General features: G+C 41.7%; 2 protein-coding genes across 5 annotated transcripts in view; one reads left to right on the top strand and one right to left on the bottom strand.

Moving 5' to 3' along the window:
- The window catches only part of VEPH1 (ventricular zone expressed PH domain containing 1), a 213,508-nt gene that overhangs the window by 156,928 nt on the left and 42,878 nt on the right, over positions 1–13,702 (bottom strand). For 2 of the 4 annotated variants that reach the window (XM_081086678.1, XM_081086679.1), the window contains exon 5: positions 12,029–12,888. The exons of the other annotated variants lie outside the window; for them this stretch is intronic. In XM_081086678.1, coding sequence (XP_080942804.1) covers positions 12,869–12,888 — 20 coding nt within the window. In that variant the 3' untranslated portion in view covers positions 12,029–12,868. Of the gene's footprint in view, positions 1–12,028; positions 12,889–13,702 lie in introns of those variants that run through there. 4 annotated transcript variants of the gene reach the window in all.
- Positions 7,046–12,465, top strand: PTX3 (pentraxin 3; the record flags this gene model as incomplete). The annotated part of the gene is made up of 3 exons (XM_081086681.1): positions 7,046–7,175; positions 7,616–8,008; positions 11,852–12,465. The coding sequence occupies 3 exons, from the start codon at positions 7,046–7,048 to the stop codon at positions 12,463–12,465; spliced, it is 1,137 nt and encodes a 378-aa protein (XP_080942807.1).

Below are 13,702 nucleotides of genomic sequence, written 5' to 3' on the forward strand. Positions count from 1 at the left end.
CACAACAAAGATGGCAGTGCCCACAGCCAATAAGGAGGGAATATGCAAATTGATGCCACAAAGATGGCGTTCCACCCCGCCTGGGCTGCTCCGGGCCTCTGGGCAGCACTCGGAGGCAGAAGGCAGCTCCTGGCCAGAGTGAAGGTGGTGCTGGCAGCCAGGGGAAGGAAGGCCTGTTGCACAAATCTTTGTGCATTGGGCCTCTAGTTCATGTATAAAGGACATTTAGATATGAGAATAGAGGAAAGAAGGCCAGCATTTTCAGAATGTCAATGACTAAGTTTAATAAGGCTGTTTCTAGATCAAGCAATGTATTTGAGTGACAAAAAATAATGAGTCTTGCTTTTTCCATATGTGGTTTACAGAATTGGTCTCAAACAGATTTTAATCAGATGCCCATAGAGTACAAGGTATTGGAAATATTCAGGTTTTCTTTTTTAAAAAAATGCATGCATTGAAAAATATTGTTTTATTTTGTTTATTTTTAGTAACAGCTTTTCCTTAAAGGATCAGGAATTTTAAATGCAATGCCCAATCTATACAGAACACATTGGATCATAGAGCTTAGTTATGTAGACAAACTGATCAACTCTGCAAAAGGTCATGATGAATGGGACTGTTGTTGGAATTCAGGATGGGAAATTGGTGTAAGGCTTTTTGGCACAATACTCCCTGGGAGCCTTGAAGGGGAAAACTCCAGATTAGTCATTTTTCAGCTAGCTTGAATTTCAATCAAAGAATACAAAAGTAAATGCATAAGAACATTTTTTTTTAATTAGAAATTGATGATGACACTTTGATGTAGAAATCCTATAAATTCCATTAATAAATTAGTATATTCTTTTAAATTATGAAATATTCAAAGTCATTAGACAATACTGTAAGGAGCACTGGTATACCTATCAACCAGCTTTGTCAAAACTTAACCTTATGGCATAATTGCTTCCCATCCCACTCATTTGTTTTTCTCCCCAGAAGCAACCACCATCTTGAAATTAGTATTTACCATCTTCATGAGTGTTTTTTTCACTTTAATTGCATGTGTATGTATCAATAAGCATTTTATAGTATTGTTTTGCATGCTTTAAATTTTATATTATTGTATCATATTGAATATATTTCTTTGCAACACAGCTTTCCCCCATTTGACCTTACTTAGAAGTTTTATCTCCAAGGAGCTCTCCATTTATTCTTACAGCTGTGTGGTATTCCATTACATAAGTATGCAACAATTTATTCACACGCTCTGTGGTTGAAAGATATATTATTATTAACAATTGCTTTTACCAATAGTGCTGTAATTTTTATACCTATTTCTTTGTCTATACGTGGGAGGCTGCTCTGGGGGTTGCTTTGGAGCTCAATCACCTGTGTTTGTTAAAACACAGATACTGATTCAGCCGATTGAGGGTAGTGCTTAAGAATCCGAATTTCTACTAACTTTGAAGGTGATGGTCCCTAGACCATATACTAAGGTAGCAAAGTAGTGGGTGTGTCCCTGGGAAAGTTTCTAGACCTCCTAAAATTTCTTTGAAAAGTGATTGTAATAGGTTTCTATTGCTGCCATAAGGAATTACCAAAAATTTGGTAGTCCAAAACAACACAAATTTATTATCAGACACCTCTACAATGCAGAAGGCTGACGTGAGTCTAACCAGGCTTAAGTTCAGGTGTTGGAAGGGGCTAGCTTCCTTTTTGGAGGTTGTAGGAGGGAATATGTTTCCTTGGCTCTTCTAGCTTCAGGACACCACCAGAATTCTTTGGCTTAGGGTCCCCTTCCTCCATCTTCAATGTCATCAACATAGCATCTCTCTGACCCGGCTTCCCTTATCACACCTCTTTCTCTGATTCTCTCTTCCACTTTTGAGCATCCTTGTGATTTACATTGAGTCCATCTGGATAATCTAGGATTTTCTCCTTAACATATATATAACACCCTCAATTCCATCTTCAGTGCAATAAAACATACCATGTTCACTAATTATGGGGATTAAGATGTGGACATCTTTGGGGGGACATTATTCTACCTACCAACATGATTTTAACAACTTATACACCCATCAGCAGCATGTTTCCATTGCTCTACATTCTTGCCAACATTTGGTCTTGACAGACCTCCCTTTTTCCCACTCTGATGGGATGTGAGATAATAGCTCATCTTTTTTGTTGTTTTAATTTTCATTTCCTTAATTACTCTCATGAGGCTGAGCACACCCCATTTTATATGTTTATAGGTCGTTTCCTCTCCCATGATTTGGTCATTCATATCCTTTGCCTATTTTGGATTAGGATGTTTGGTTTTCTTATTGATTTGTAGACATTCCTTATTTAATCTAGGCACTAATTATTTGTTTATCTGTTTTAAAATTGCAGTCTTAATCTAGTTGATTTTAAAAATTTCTTTATAGTCTATTTTTGTTATCATTGAGAAATCTTTCTCTCATATAAGTACATATAATTTTTTTCTATATTTTCTCCTAAAAGCATTATCGTTTTGTTTTTATATTTGTCTTAAATTCATCTGAACTTTACTTTTGTACATATGAGGAAGAGATCTAGTTATATATTTTTTTGCATGTTTATTTTAAACCATGGTCCCAGGTCCATTTATTAAGTAATCATCAATTGCTTCTCTTCTGATTTGTAATAGCTTTTTCCAAAATAAGGTTTCCCATGTGTCTGGGTTTGTTTCTGGGTATTTATCATACCTTCACCAATTATAATTTTTTAAAATTATATTAACTTTATAATAAACTAGAGGCCCGGTGCATGGATTCCTGCACTACTGGGGTCATTTGGCCTGGCCTACAGGGATTGGGCTGAAACCGGTTCTCTGACTTCCCTGAGGGATCCCAGATTGCAAGAGGGCAGTTCTTGGGTGATGCACCCTGGAATTGGGCTCCTTCCTCTCTGGTTCCAGGTGCGTCAACCGAGAACCGCAGCTGCCAAGTCACCGCAGCTTGGCAGCTCCTGCATTGATAGTCTTCCCCCTGGTGGTCAATGCGTGTCATAGCTACTGATCAGAGCATCTGCTCCCTGATGGTCATTGCATGTCATAGTTACCTGTTTGACTGTCAAATGGTTGGACAATTGCTTAGGCTTTTATATATATAGATCATTATATTTCATAAGGCAAATTTCTTCACCTTCAACTTCAAATTCTTCTTGGCCCCTTTACATAAATTTTACCACAACTTTATCAACTTCCTCAAAAAACTAGAGTAGGATTTTATTTTTTGTATACATTGAATGTATAGACTAATTTGGGACAATAGACTTTATGAAAATGAGTCTTCTCACTGAAAAACATGATATATCCTTGCATTCATATATGTTTTTTTTTACATTTTCAATAAAGTTTTGTAATATTGTACTTTATGTATCTTTCATTAAATTGATTTCTAAATATCCCATATTTGTTGTTGATATTGTAAATGGAAGCATGGAAGCTTTTTTTTTTTTTTTAGAAATGTATTTTCAGTTGTCTGCTGGTATTAAGAAACCAATTGATTTTTGTATGTTGATCTTCCACCCTGCAGAAGTTGCTCAATTCTCTTATTAATAACCTGTCTTCAGAGTCTCTTAAGGTTTTGCATATGGATAATCAACTCAGAATAATTGATAACAACTTTGTTTCTTTCCTTCCAACATTATCCCTTATGTGGCTTATTTTTGTCTTTATTGGCTGGACCTCCAACACTTTGATGAGGTGAACCCATGTCCATGAGTATCCTTTTATTATTCCTGTTTTTAAGGGTATGTTTCTAAGGATTCACCATTATGTATATATATGCTTTCATAGGTTTTTGGTATTTATGTTTTATCAGTTTACATTCCTGTTTCCTAGTTTGAACATGAATGACTACTGAATTTTATTAAATAACTTTTCTACATCTGTTAATATGATTATATGGTTTCTTATTCAAATGGATAATGTAATAAATTAATAGATCTTCTAACATTGAATCAATCTTGAGGTCTTGGAATAAACTCAACTTGGTTATGATGTATTTCCATGCATATGGTGCTGGGTTTGTTTGGCTAATATTTTCTTTGGAGCTTTTGCATCTATGTTCTTAAAGGAGACTAGCCTGCTATTTCTTTTTTGAACTGTCCTTGTCTCTTTTGGGTATACTTACTAGACATATAAAAAGAATTTAGCACATTCCTGCATACTCTACTTGCAGGAGCAGTTTGGATAAGATGGAAATTATGAGTTCTTTCAATGTTTGATTAAACTTGCTTGTAAAACCTGGGTGATGCTCTATATATTTCATTAAGTTGAACTTGAAATGACATAGTTTCTGTATCTTTGAGCAGTTGGTTTTTGTTGTTGTTGTTTTTTACATTTGAATGCTTAGTGATGACGGAGTTGTACTTTGTTATGAGAGAGGTATGTTAAAATCTCCCTCTATAATTATGGATTTGTCAATTTCTCCTTATAATTCTGTCAATCTTCGATATATATTTTTAAAAACGATCTTACTAGCTAATTCTGAGATAACTTCTTAATAGTCTTTCTTTCATCATAATTTAATTATTCTCTTTTGCCTTAAAGTCTGTTTTTGACTGATAATATAATCATTCTAGCTTTTTTGAATGGCACACTTTTTGGTATATTCTCCCACCACCCCCTTAAATTGGTTACTTTCAACATTTTTAGATTCTAAAGTTTACTCATGGCTCTTGTAAGTAACATATAGCTGGGGATTTAAAAACTATACCTACTGACAACCTTTGTTTCTTAACTAGAAAGTTTGTTTCATTAATATTTATAGTGATTATTGGTAAATTTTGATTTATTTTTATCACATTCTGTTCTGCTTTTAATTTATCTTGCTCTGCCTATATTTTTATCTCCTCCTTCACTCTTTCTATTGAATAGATCAAGTGTTTTATTTTTTAACTAGAGACCCAGTGCACACATTTGTGCACTGGGGGGAAGGGGGCCCCTCAGCCCGGCCTACACCCTTTTGCAGTCCAGGACCCCCTCCCCCCCCCGGGGAATGTCCACCTGCCAGCTTAGTCCCACTCCCCACAGGCAGACATACCCCAAGGGGTCCTTAGCGCTGCCATGGAGGCAGGAGAGGCTCCAGCTAGCACCACTGCGCTTGCCAGCCATGAGCCTGGCTTTTGGCTGAATGGCACTCCCCCGTGGGAGCACACTGACCACCAGGGGCAGATTCTGCATTGGGCGTCTGCCCCCTGGTGGTCAGTGTACATCATAGTGACCGGTCATTCTGCTGATTGGTCGATTTGCATATTAGAGTTTTATTATATACGGTTAGCTCTATTCCTTCTATTTGGATGTTCTATTTCCTTTTGATTTTGGTAGTTATTCTTAAAAATAGAAACATCCTTTAACTAAAAAAGTGAAATTAATTTCTCTCTATTATCCTTCTGAATAATGAAAGGATTTTAGGATACCAAATTTAAAGAGTACCTTTTGGATTGTTTTCTTAGCTTCCAGTTCCTTAATATTCTCACCAGTTTTGTCTAATTTGCCACTTAACCCAATTTCTTGAGGGTTTTTTTTTTAATTCAGTTACTTTTTTTTTTTAATTTTAGAGGTTATATTTGGTTCTTTAAAAAAGAACCTAGTCTTTTTTTTTCAGTTTTCTCATTTCTTCTTGTAGATCTTAAATAATTTAAACACACTTGTGTTTACATATTTTTCATTGTGCATTTATTGTTACAGTGGCAGAGAGCATACAATTAAATCTGGAATGTGTGTAAGGGCAGGCCCCAAATCACAAATTCTTAGGGACTCTATCTGTAGGGTTCCATCAAAGAGTGACTTACTTACTTTTCCCTTTCTGGTGCTGGGGCAGAGAGTAGGGCAATACCTCCCTGAGAGTCTGGCTTTAGGTAGGTCCTCACCTCTAACTCCTCAGGCTGGCCTATGCTTTAATCCCACCTGGTCAGTCACTAACACTTGGTCCTTACAGAACGGACACCCCACCCTCCAGGAGGGCTCCAGCATCAGCTCTTGGCCTTACCCCTCTTGTTTTGGTTCCTTCTCTACCTTTGGCCCCTGGATACTTCTCTTATTTGGCATTTATTCCTACATTTAAAATGTTTCTGATTATTCTAGTTTAAACACATTTCTAGGTGTTTTGTGCAGGAAAGTTTCAGTTTATATAGACCTTCCTATATTGGCAGAAGCAGGAATCCCTAAATTAACTTTAAAAAACACGATCTTCGACTCTGAGCCTAGTGGAATAACATTAATTTGCACAGAATATCTTGTTATGAAAAACAGACCTAGGATCCGTTTATTCCTTTCCGCCAGCTATTTCTCATGTTAGCTTTGCCAGTTTCGCCGTGCTGCCATTTAAAAGGTGTGTTTATGAAAGCAGAGTCGCGACTCCAGAAGGATTAAAGACGGAATAACGAGGAACACACTTGGATTCCAGAGTCATAGAACTTTCTTACCAAGTTGGTTTATTTTGGAATCAGCGAGTAACTTTCACAGCTTAGACGTATAAAAACTGCTTAGGAAAGAAAAGTGAAAAAAAAAAGTTTTCTGCACATAAAGGTTGTGAAATGATAAAAGCGCACACAAAATGCTGCCAGGATGATCTTGTTTTCACACCTCTGTGCCCACTGAGTCATTTCTCCCCCTCACCAGGCCCGCCCCCTCCCTGTCATCCCTCAGTACCACCAATTCCAGTTACAACGGCTAATCCTCAGGGGCACAGCCTGAGCCCAGGACCGCCCCCCGCCCCTTTCCCCTATGACCCTCCTCCAATTAATCTGACTGCATTGCAAACCTTTGTGGTTTACTATTGTGCAGCCTCCACGTCCCCCTCGCCCTCCCACCCAGCCCCCTCCCCCTCAAATTCAGGGGAACTCCCGTTATGCAGTGCCACCGGCATTACTCATTCATCCCCATTCCGGCGTCCCCGGCATTTATTAAGGGCGCTGGGCTCCTGCCGCTCACTCTCACTCTCCTCGGCTCCAGCTCTGCTACTTGGTGCGGCTCTCCCCCGGCTCCCCCCGCCAGCGGTGGGAAGTCTCCGAAGCACTTCGCCTCTCTCCAGCAATGCATCTCTGCGCGATTCTGTTATGTGTTCTCTGGTCTGCAGGGCGCGCCGAGAACTCGGATGATTATGAGCTCATGTACGTGAATTTGGACAACGAAATAGACAATGGACTTCATCCCACCGAGGACCGTAAGTTCACGTTAACTCTCTCTGCTAACCCCTAACTGCAGGTCCAGCTCTGTAGGTCTCAAACTAATGCATAGACTTTGTAGGTAATGAAACGGGATAAAAAGTATAGCCTGTTTTGCAAAAAGAGAGAAACACTTCAGGAAGGAGTTCAAAAAGTTATTTCTGTCACAGCTACATCGTGATCGGAACCACATGAAATCGCAGACACTCGAGCCACATGAACGGCAGTTTCCTAGAGTTCAAGTTACTCATAGACTAGCATGAAAGGTTTTTGTCCTTCTCCAGATATTTACACGCGGCTTCTTTGAGGTGCCCTTACAGGGAAAGGGGGTGATGGGATGGGCAGGAACTTGGGGCCACTTAGAGAGGTCAGCTTTGGATCACGCACACCCCAGGAAGGTCTGGGCGGGCGCGTAACGTGTTGTGTCCCTGCGCCCTAGCCACGCCGTGTGACTGCCGTCGGGAGCCCTCCGAGTGGGACAAGCTCTTCATCATGCTGGAGGACTCGCAGATGAGGGAGAGCATGCTGCTGCAGGCCACCGACGGCCTCCTCCGCGGCGAGCTGCGGGGGCTGCGGGCGGAGCTGGGCCGGCTGGCGGGCAGCCCGGCGAGGCCGTGCGCGCCGGCGGAAGCCAGGCTGGCCCCGGCGCTGGACGAGCTGCTGCAGGCGAGCCGCGACGCGGGCCGCAGGCTGGCGCGCCTGGAGGGCGCCGGGGCGCAGCGCCCGGAGGAGGCGGGGGGCGTCCTGGGCGCGGTGCTGGAGGAGCTGCGGCGGACGCGAGAGGACCTCCGCGCGGTGCAGGGCTGGGCGGCCCGGCGCTGGCTGCCCGCAGGTAAGGACCAAGGCCAAGGGGGGACGTCCCTGCGGCTTTGTTCTCCGAGCGCGCGTTGCGGGACGCCAAGTCAGGCAACCCTCCAGGCCAACACACACAGGCGCACCACTCCCTCCCTCCCTCCCTCCCTCCCTCCCTCCCTCCCTTCCCCCGACCCCCCATTTCTCCACGCATGGCCATAGGGCTCAGACACACTATACATGGCAAGGAAATTGGCTTTCAAAAGTATTTCCCAGCCCCGGGGAGCCCCGGACATGGCTGTGGACGTGACCATCATAGTCTTGAAATAGGCGAGGGCCCCTTGCTGACACCGGATCCACCAGGCCCGGCAGGACGGGCTCTATTAGCCAGTTACAAGCCTGGCCTCTCCGGCGGGCGGTCCCGCTTCGCTTCCCTTCCCTCTGTTAGGGATTTCCACTCCTTCTAATTTTAGCCCGCCTCTGTCTTTAGGGGAGCTCTGGTTCCCCGCGCTATTTCGGGGCCCAGACTAATTTTAAGGGATGTTTTTCAATCCCTGGCCCGGCCTCTTCTCCCCGCCCGTTCTGAGCAAGAGACTTGAGGCTGAATCTGATCTCAGGATGGGTTAGTAGGATTTGTGAGCCCCCCACCCCGCCCCCCACCCTACCCGCAGCCCCAGGGTCTGTGGAGTTAGCTGGTGAGGGGAGTTCCCAGGGTGTGCGCTTTGGAATAAGCCGGACGCTGAGGGATCCAAAGCGGAACCATCAGTGTAGGAGCCAATTGGTTACGTGGTGCCACCCCAAGGATTTTTTTTTTGGGGGGGGGGGGGAGGAGCGGAGAGAGGAGGGGTCAGGGCCAAACCGGAGAGCGGTGGTTCAAACCAGATGCAATTTGTTAGAGTCCCACGTGATACTCGATGAACCTCCAAATGCACATGAGCCTGCAATAATACATTTTAAAGATGGCTGAAAGAAATAAAGAGAAGATTTGGAGCTAAGTAACACTCCTTTATAAGTCAAAATTTCTAGGAAATGGTGATGTATCACTTGTGGGCTGTATTAGAAAACCAGTGTTCTGGGTAAGAAACCATAATTGCACTTTTCCTGGGAAACTCAGGGACTGAAAGCAATGACAGACAATGCCATCCTTCCCTCTATCCCCAACAGGGCTACTCTGATTGGATGGAGTGTGGGGAAAATCATAGGCATGTGTGAGAGCACATTTCATTTACAATCACAGAAACCGTACCGGAACACCAGTCTTCCCTCAATATTTGAGGATTGTTTATCAGGACGGAACACATTTTCTTAAATATTAAGTAGGGCTTTGGAAAGGGAGAGGAAAGCATACTATCAAATATACAATAGATCCTCAATGTAAGTGACAAGAAGGCAAAGTATAATTCTGTGGCTATTTTAAATGAATGAAATTTCTTGTCTTTTGCAAACCATGCAAAGCCATTGCACACTTCATGCACCTGGAAAACTAAAGAATTAGGCTAATGTTCACCTTCTCCTCTGCATTTTAGCTAGAGCAGAGGAGGGGTGTTTCTGAGTTCTAAAATGTTAATTTTTTATTAAATCCAATAACAGATTTATCCACATGCTTTGATTTTCCCTCCATTGGTTTCCTGCCAGCTTGGCTTCTAAGGGATTCCTAATCACTCTGCTGGCCCCCGAAGAACCTGGTTTTAATTTTGTTGGGTCTTTGATAACATAATCAGGAAACCCTATTAGTTAAAAGCCATTTCACGAGAGAGTGTCTGACATTTTAAAGAGATATCAAGAGCCTCAATCACTGGTTCCCAAAAGAAATCAGAAAAAAAACCTGCCAGCATGCAGTTCCACTCCATGAACTCCAGCAGCCAGGGCAGCCTGCAGGGGAAGCGGGGCCTTTGAGAGGCAATGAAGGAAGGCTATGGAATGCAGCCCAGACTGCCTGCGCTTAGCTAAACAGGAAATCAGTTAATTAGGGTGCAGTAGGCACCCTCTTGAATACTACTTTTCTGAAACATTGCAGGGACTATCTTTCAAACGCCCACCCAGGCATCATGTGATCTCTTGTTCCGTGATCTTTATTTGATTTATTTAACATAGCTAGGGGAAAAAAAATGCACCTACCAATTTCATTGGAATAAAGAATCAACGCCTCATTAAAAAAAATCTTCAAAAATTCAAATTATTCAGTGAAAAAGGTAATGCCAACGTGTGACAGGACCCATTTTGTGCTTTAATATGGTAGTTACTTTTACAGGATTTTACGAATCTCAGTATTTTCTCTATTTACATCTTTAATTTTCTTAGGACAGAGCCTCACCCTTAGCCACTTGCAGGCATTTAGCTTAGCTGACCACACTTTGCATGGACCTTTGGTTCCTCTTGGTTCTGTCTATTCACCAGTTAGTCTTTAAATGCTCTGGAAGTTTACTTTTCAAAGCTATTTTATGACATTGTTTTTTACATTGTTACTAAGGGAATACCTAGTCCTAGTTTAACTCTCACATGTGTTCTATCAGACATATATGAGGTTAACATAACGCAGGGCTCACCTGTTCACGGTGTTAGCACAGAGTTTCCCAGCTCCCTTACCAGACATGTGACCTGGAGAGGGACAGAGGAGGGAGCTCACTGAGCTCCCAACCACTAACTTTGAAAGTCTCTTCTAAGTGCTCGTTAGCAGAAATCTGTTCTCTACCAATCCCCTTGGAAGAATTCACTCTTCCTTAAAGTTTTCTATCGTGTTTACAGGCATAAGGACAAAGTCAGAGTTTTCAAGCATATCCTTGGGCTCCACGGCTCTTTCTGAGTGCTACAGTGTTACTTGCTGACTTGCAGAATATTGGAAGGCAAGTGGAAGGGAGAGCTTTCTATAGAAAACAGTAAAGCTTGGAGAAATTAGGAGGGTCATCAAAAGCTGCACAGCTGACTAGTAGTGCAACAAACTGGATTCCAGCTGTTCTAGCCGAATCCAGGGTTTCTTGCACCATGAAAAGGCAATGCAGTGTGCAAGTCGCGCTTGTGGCCTCTGCAGCCAGAGTGCCCAAGTCCAAACCCTAGTTTTACCACTTACCATCTGTGTAAACATAGCTCAGTTACTTAGCGCTCTTTGACTCAGTTTTCTCATCTGTCAGATGGGAATATTGACTATTTCTGGTGCTGATATGAGGGTTAAAATGATTTGTAAGATGTTAAGATCAATATCTGGGACATAGTGAGCACCCAATAAAAGTTGGTCATCGTCATTACACATTTTTGCCTTTCAAAGATAGTTTTCTACAAACTTTTGCAAAGTTTATAAGTATTTGAGAGCATGTGGTATATTAAAATGTATTCAGCAACAGCATGACTGTCCTAAAGTTTTTGTTTAAAAATGCGTGTTAACAATGGCTAAATGGGCTCAGCTAGATCCATTGACTTTCACAGGCTTTTGTTCTGGGAGTTTGGAGAACAAGTCAAGGAGAAGGAAACGAGTTTGGCTCTGAGTTCTTGGAAATTATGGTGTCATTGTTTGAAGTTAATGCATAGTGACTCAACATTTTTTTTTTTTTTTAAAGTTGTAACAAAAAAAGCTAATTGGGAGGGGAAATAGTTACGAAAGCATGATTTTCATTATTCTGTGGGTTTGGACAATTTGGCTCCTCTGCACGCCTTCTCCTCCATTTATTAGTAGATGCTTCATTGAATAAGACAATTGGCTTCCCTTCTTCCTGTTTTCTCTGCTCCACAGAGAACACACTTGAGGCCCCTCACATCATATTGTGATACTGCAATCAATTTTCAGTTGTAGTCATTAAAATGCCCAGGCTCATATACCTAAATGCCAGAATCATTTCTGAATGACTTTATATATTTTTTTCATATTCTTCTTATTTTCTTGCTCCTCTAGGCTGTGAAACAGCGATTTTATTCCCAATGCGTTCCAAGAAGATTTTTGGAAGCGTGCATCCGGCGACACCAGTGAAGCTCGAGTCTTTTAGTGCCTGCATTTGGGTCAAAGCCACAGATGTATTAAACAAAACCATCCTGTTTTCCTATGGCACAAAGAGGAATCCATATGAGATCCAGCTGTACCTCAGCTATCAGGCCATCGTGCTGGTGGTGGGTGGAGAGGAGAACAGACTGGCTGCCGATGCTGTGATTTCCCTGGGAAAGTGGACCCATCTGTGCAGCACCTGGAACTCCGAGGAAGGGCGCGTGTCCTTGTGGGTAAATGGTGGACTGGTGGCCACCACTGCGGGATTGGCCGCAGGTCACATTGTTCCCGAGGGAGGCATTCTGCAGATTGGCCAGGAAAAGAACGGCTGTTGTGTGGGCGGCGGCTTTGATGAAACATTAGCCTTTTCTGGGAGACTCACCGGCTTCAATATCTGGGATCGTGTTCTCAGCAATGAAGAGATAAGAGAGGCCGGCGGAGCAGAGTCCTGTCACATCCGGGGAAATGTGGTCGGGTGGGGAGTCACAGAGGTACAGCCACATGGAGGGGCTCAGTATGTCTCCTAAGTATTGTGAAACTCTACTTGAAGCCAAAGAAAGAAACTCACTTTTTAAACATATGCCAGTGTGGGAAGGTCTAAACGCCACAGTGCATATTCAGAAACACTTGAGACGAATGAAGGGGAGAGTTGAGATCAATCTTTATTTATCTTGGCAAAATACTGAATAAACAGTTGAGCGAAGACATCGGAGAAGGCTTTTGGGGATATTGTTACTAGACTTTATGCCACGGTGCTTTCAAATTAATGTTGTGTCTTTGTCAGATAAACTCTCAAATAAGTAAGAAGGACTGTGTTGTTGAACAGGACAATTGTTTTACTTTTTTTTTTTTTTTCTTGATTAATTTTGTTTTGGCCAGAGATGACTTTTACATCGGAAGAATAATGAAATAACGTTTGTTGTCGATTGTTCATTGTTTTTGGCATGTACCTTATTATAAAAAAAAAATGATGGTGAAACATATTTATACTACAATGTGACTTAACAAATACAAATGTAGTTTATGTGTTATAATCAAATGTCACTTTTTTGAGAAGATAGTTATATAAGTTATATTGTAAAATGGTTTTGTATTAATTTTATTAAGACTATTTTTGTAAATAAAATATTTTATAAACCTAGCCCATGTCGTGTCATTATAAATTTAGGAGGTTTTTGGAGTAACTCCACACTTTCCATCTTTCATCTGAAGTGGGCAATTAGTTTTCAGATAGTAGTCTACTATGTAAATAGTAAGAGTTAATATTATCAGAAACAAACTATGGTATTTTAAGGTTTGGCTTTCAATATGTCATAAGGAAGAAATATGATCTTGGCTAATCCAATTCATCACTCTGGGTTAAGTTTTTGCAATTGAGAAATCAATAAATTGAGAAAATAATGATCTCTAGGTCCCTTCCAATTTGGTGATTTATAAGTGTATTTATTCATCTTTCTGTCCTGTGTAACATGAAAAAAAAAGAAAGAATGATCAGAGTTCCCTAGATGCTCGTGATGCCTGAGAGAGATGGCTTAGGAATGTTATTTGGGAGATCTAAAAATCTTAAAAGAAACAATGACTCGGGCCCTTAAAGCACATTCCATTCTCTTACTACACACCAGGAGGGGACAGTCAAGCCCCTTTACCCTGCCAATGAGGAGCTGACTTGCCACCACACCGGTGTTCTCCTCCTGGCAGGGCCGACAGAACTCCAGAAGCTGCTTCTGCATGTCAATGGGAAATCTGGTAGGACCATAACTATGA

This window comes from Myotis nattereri, assembly GCF_964212035.1.
Source record: "Myotis nattereri genome assembly, chromosome: 3".
Taxonomy (NCBI): Eukaryota; Metazoa; Chordata; class Mammalia; order Chiroptera; family Vespertilionidae; genus Myotis; species Myotis nattereri.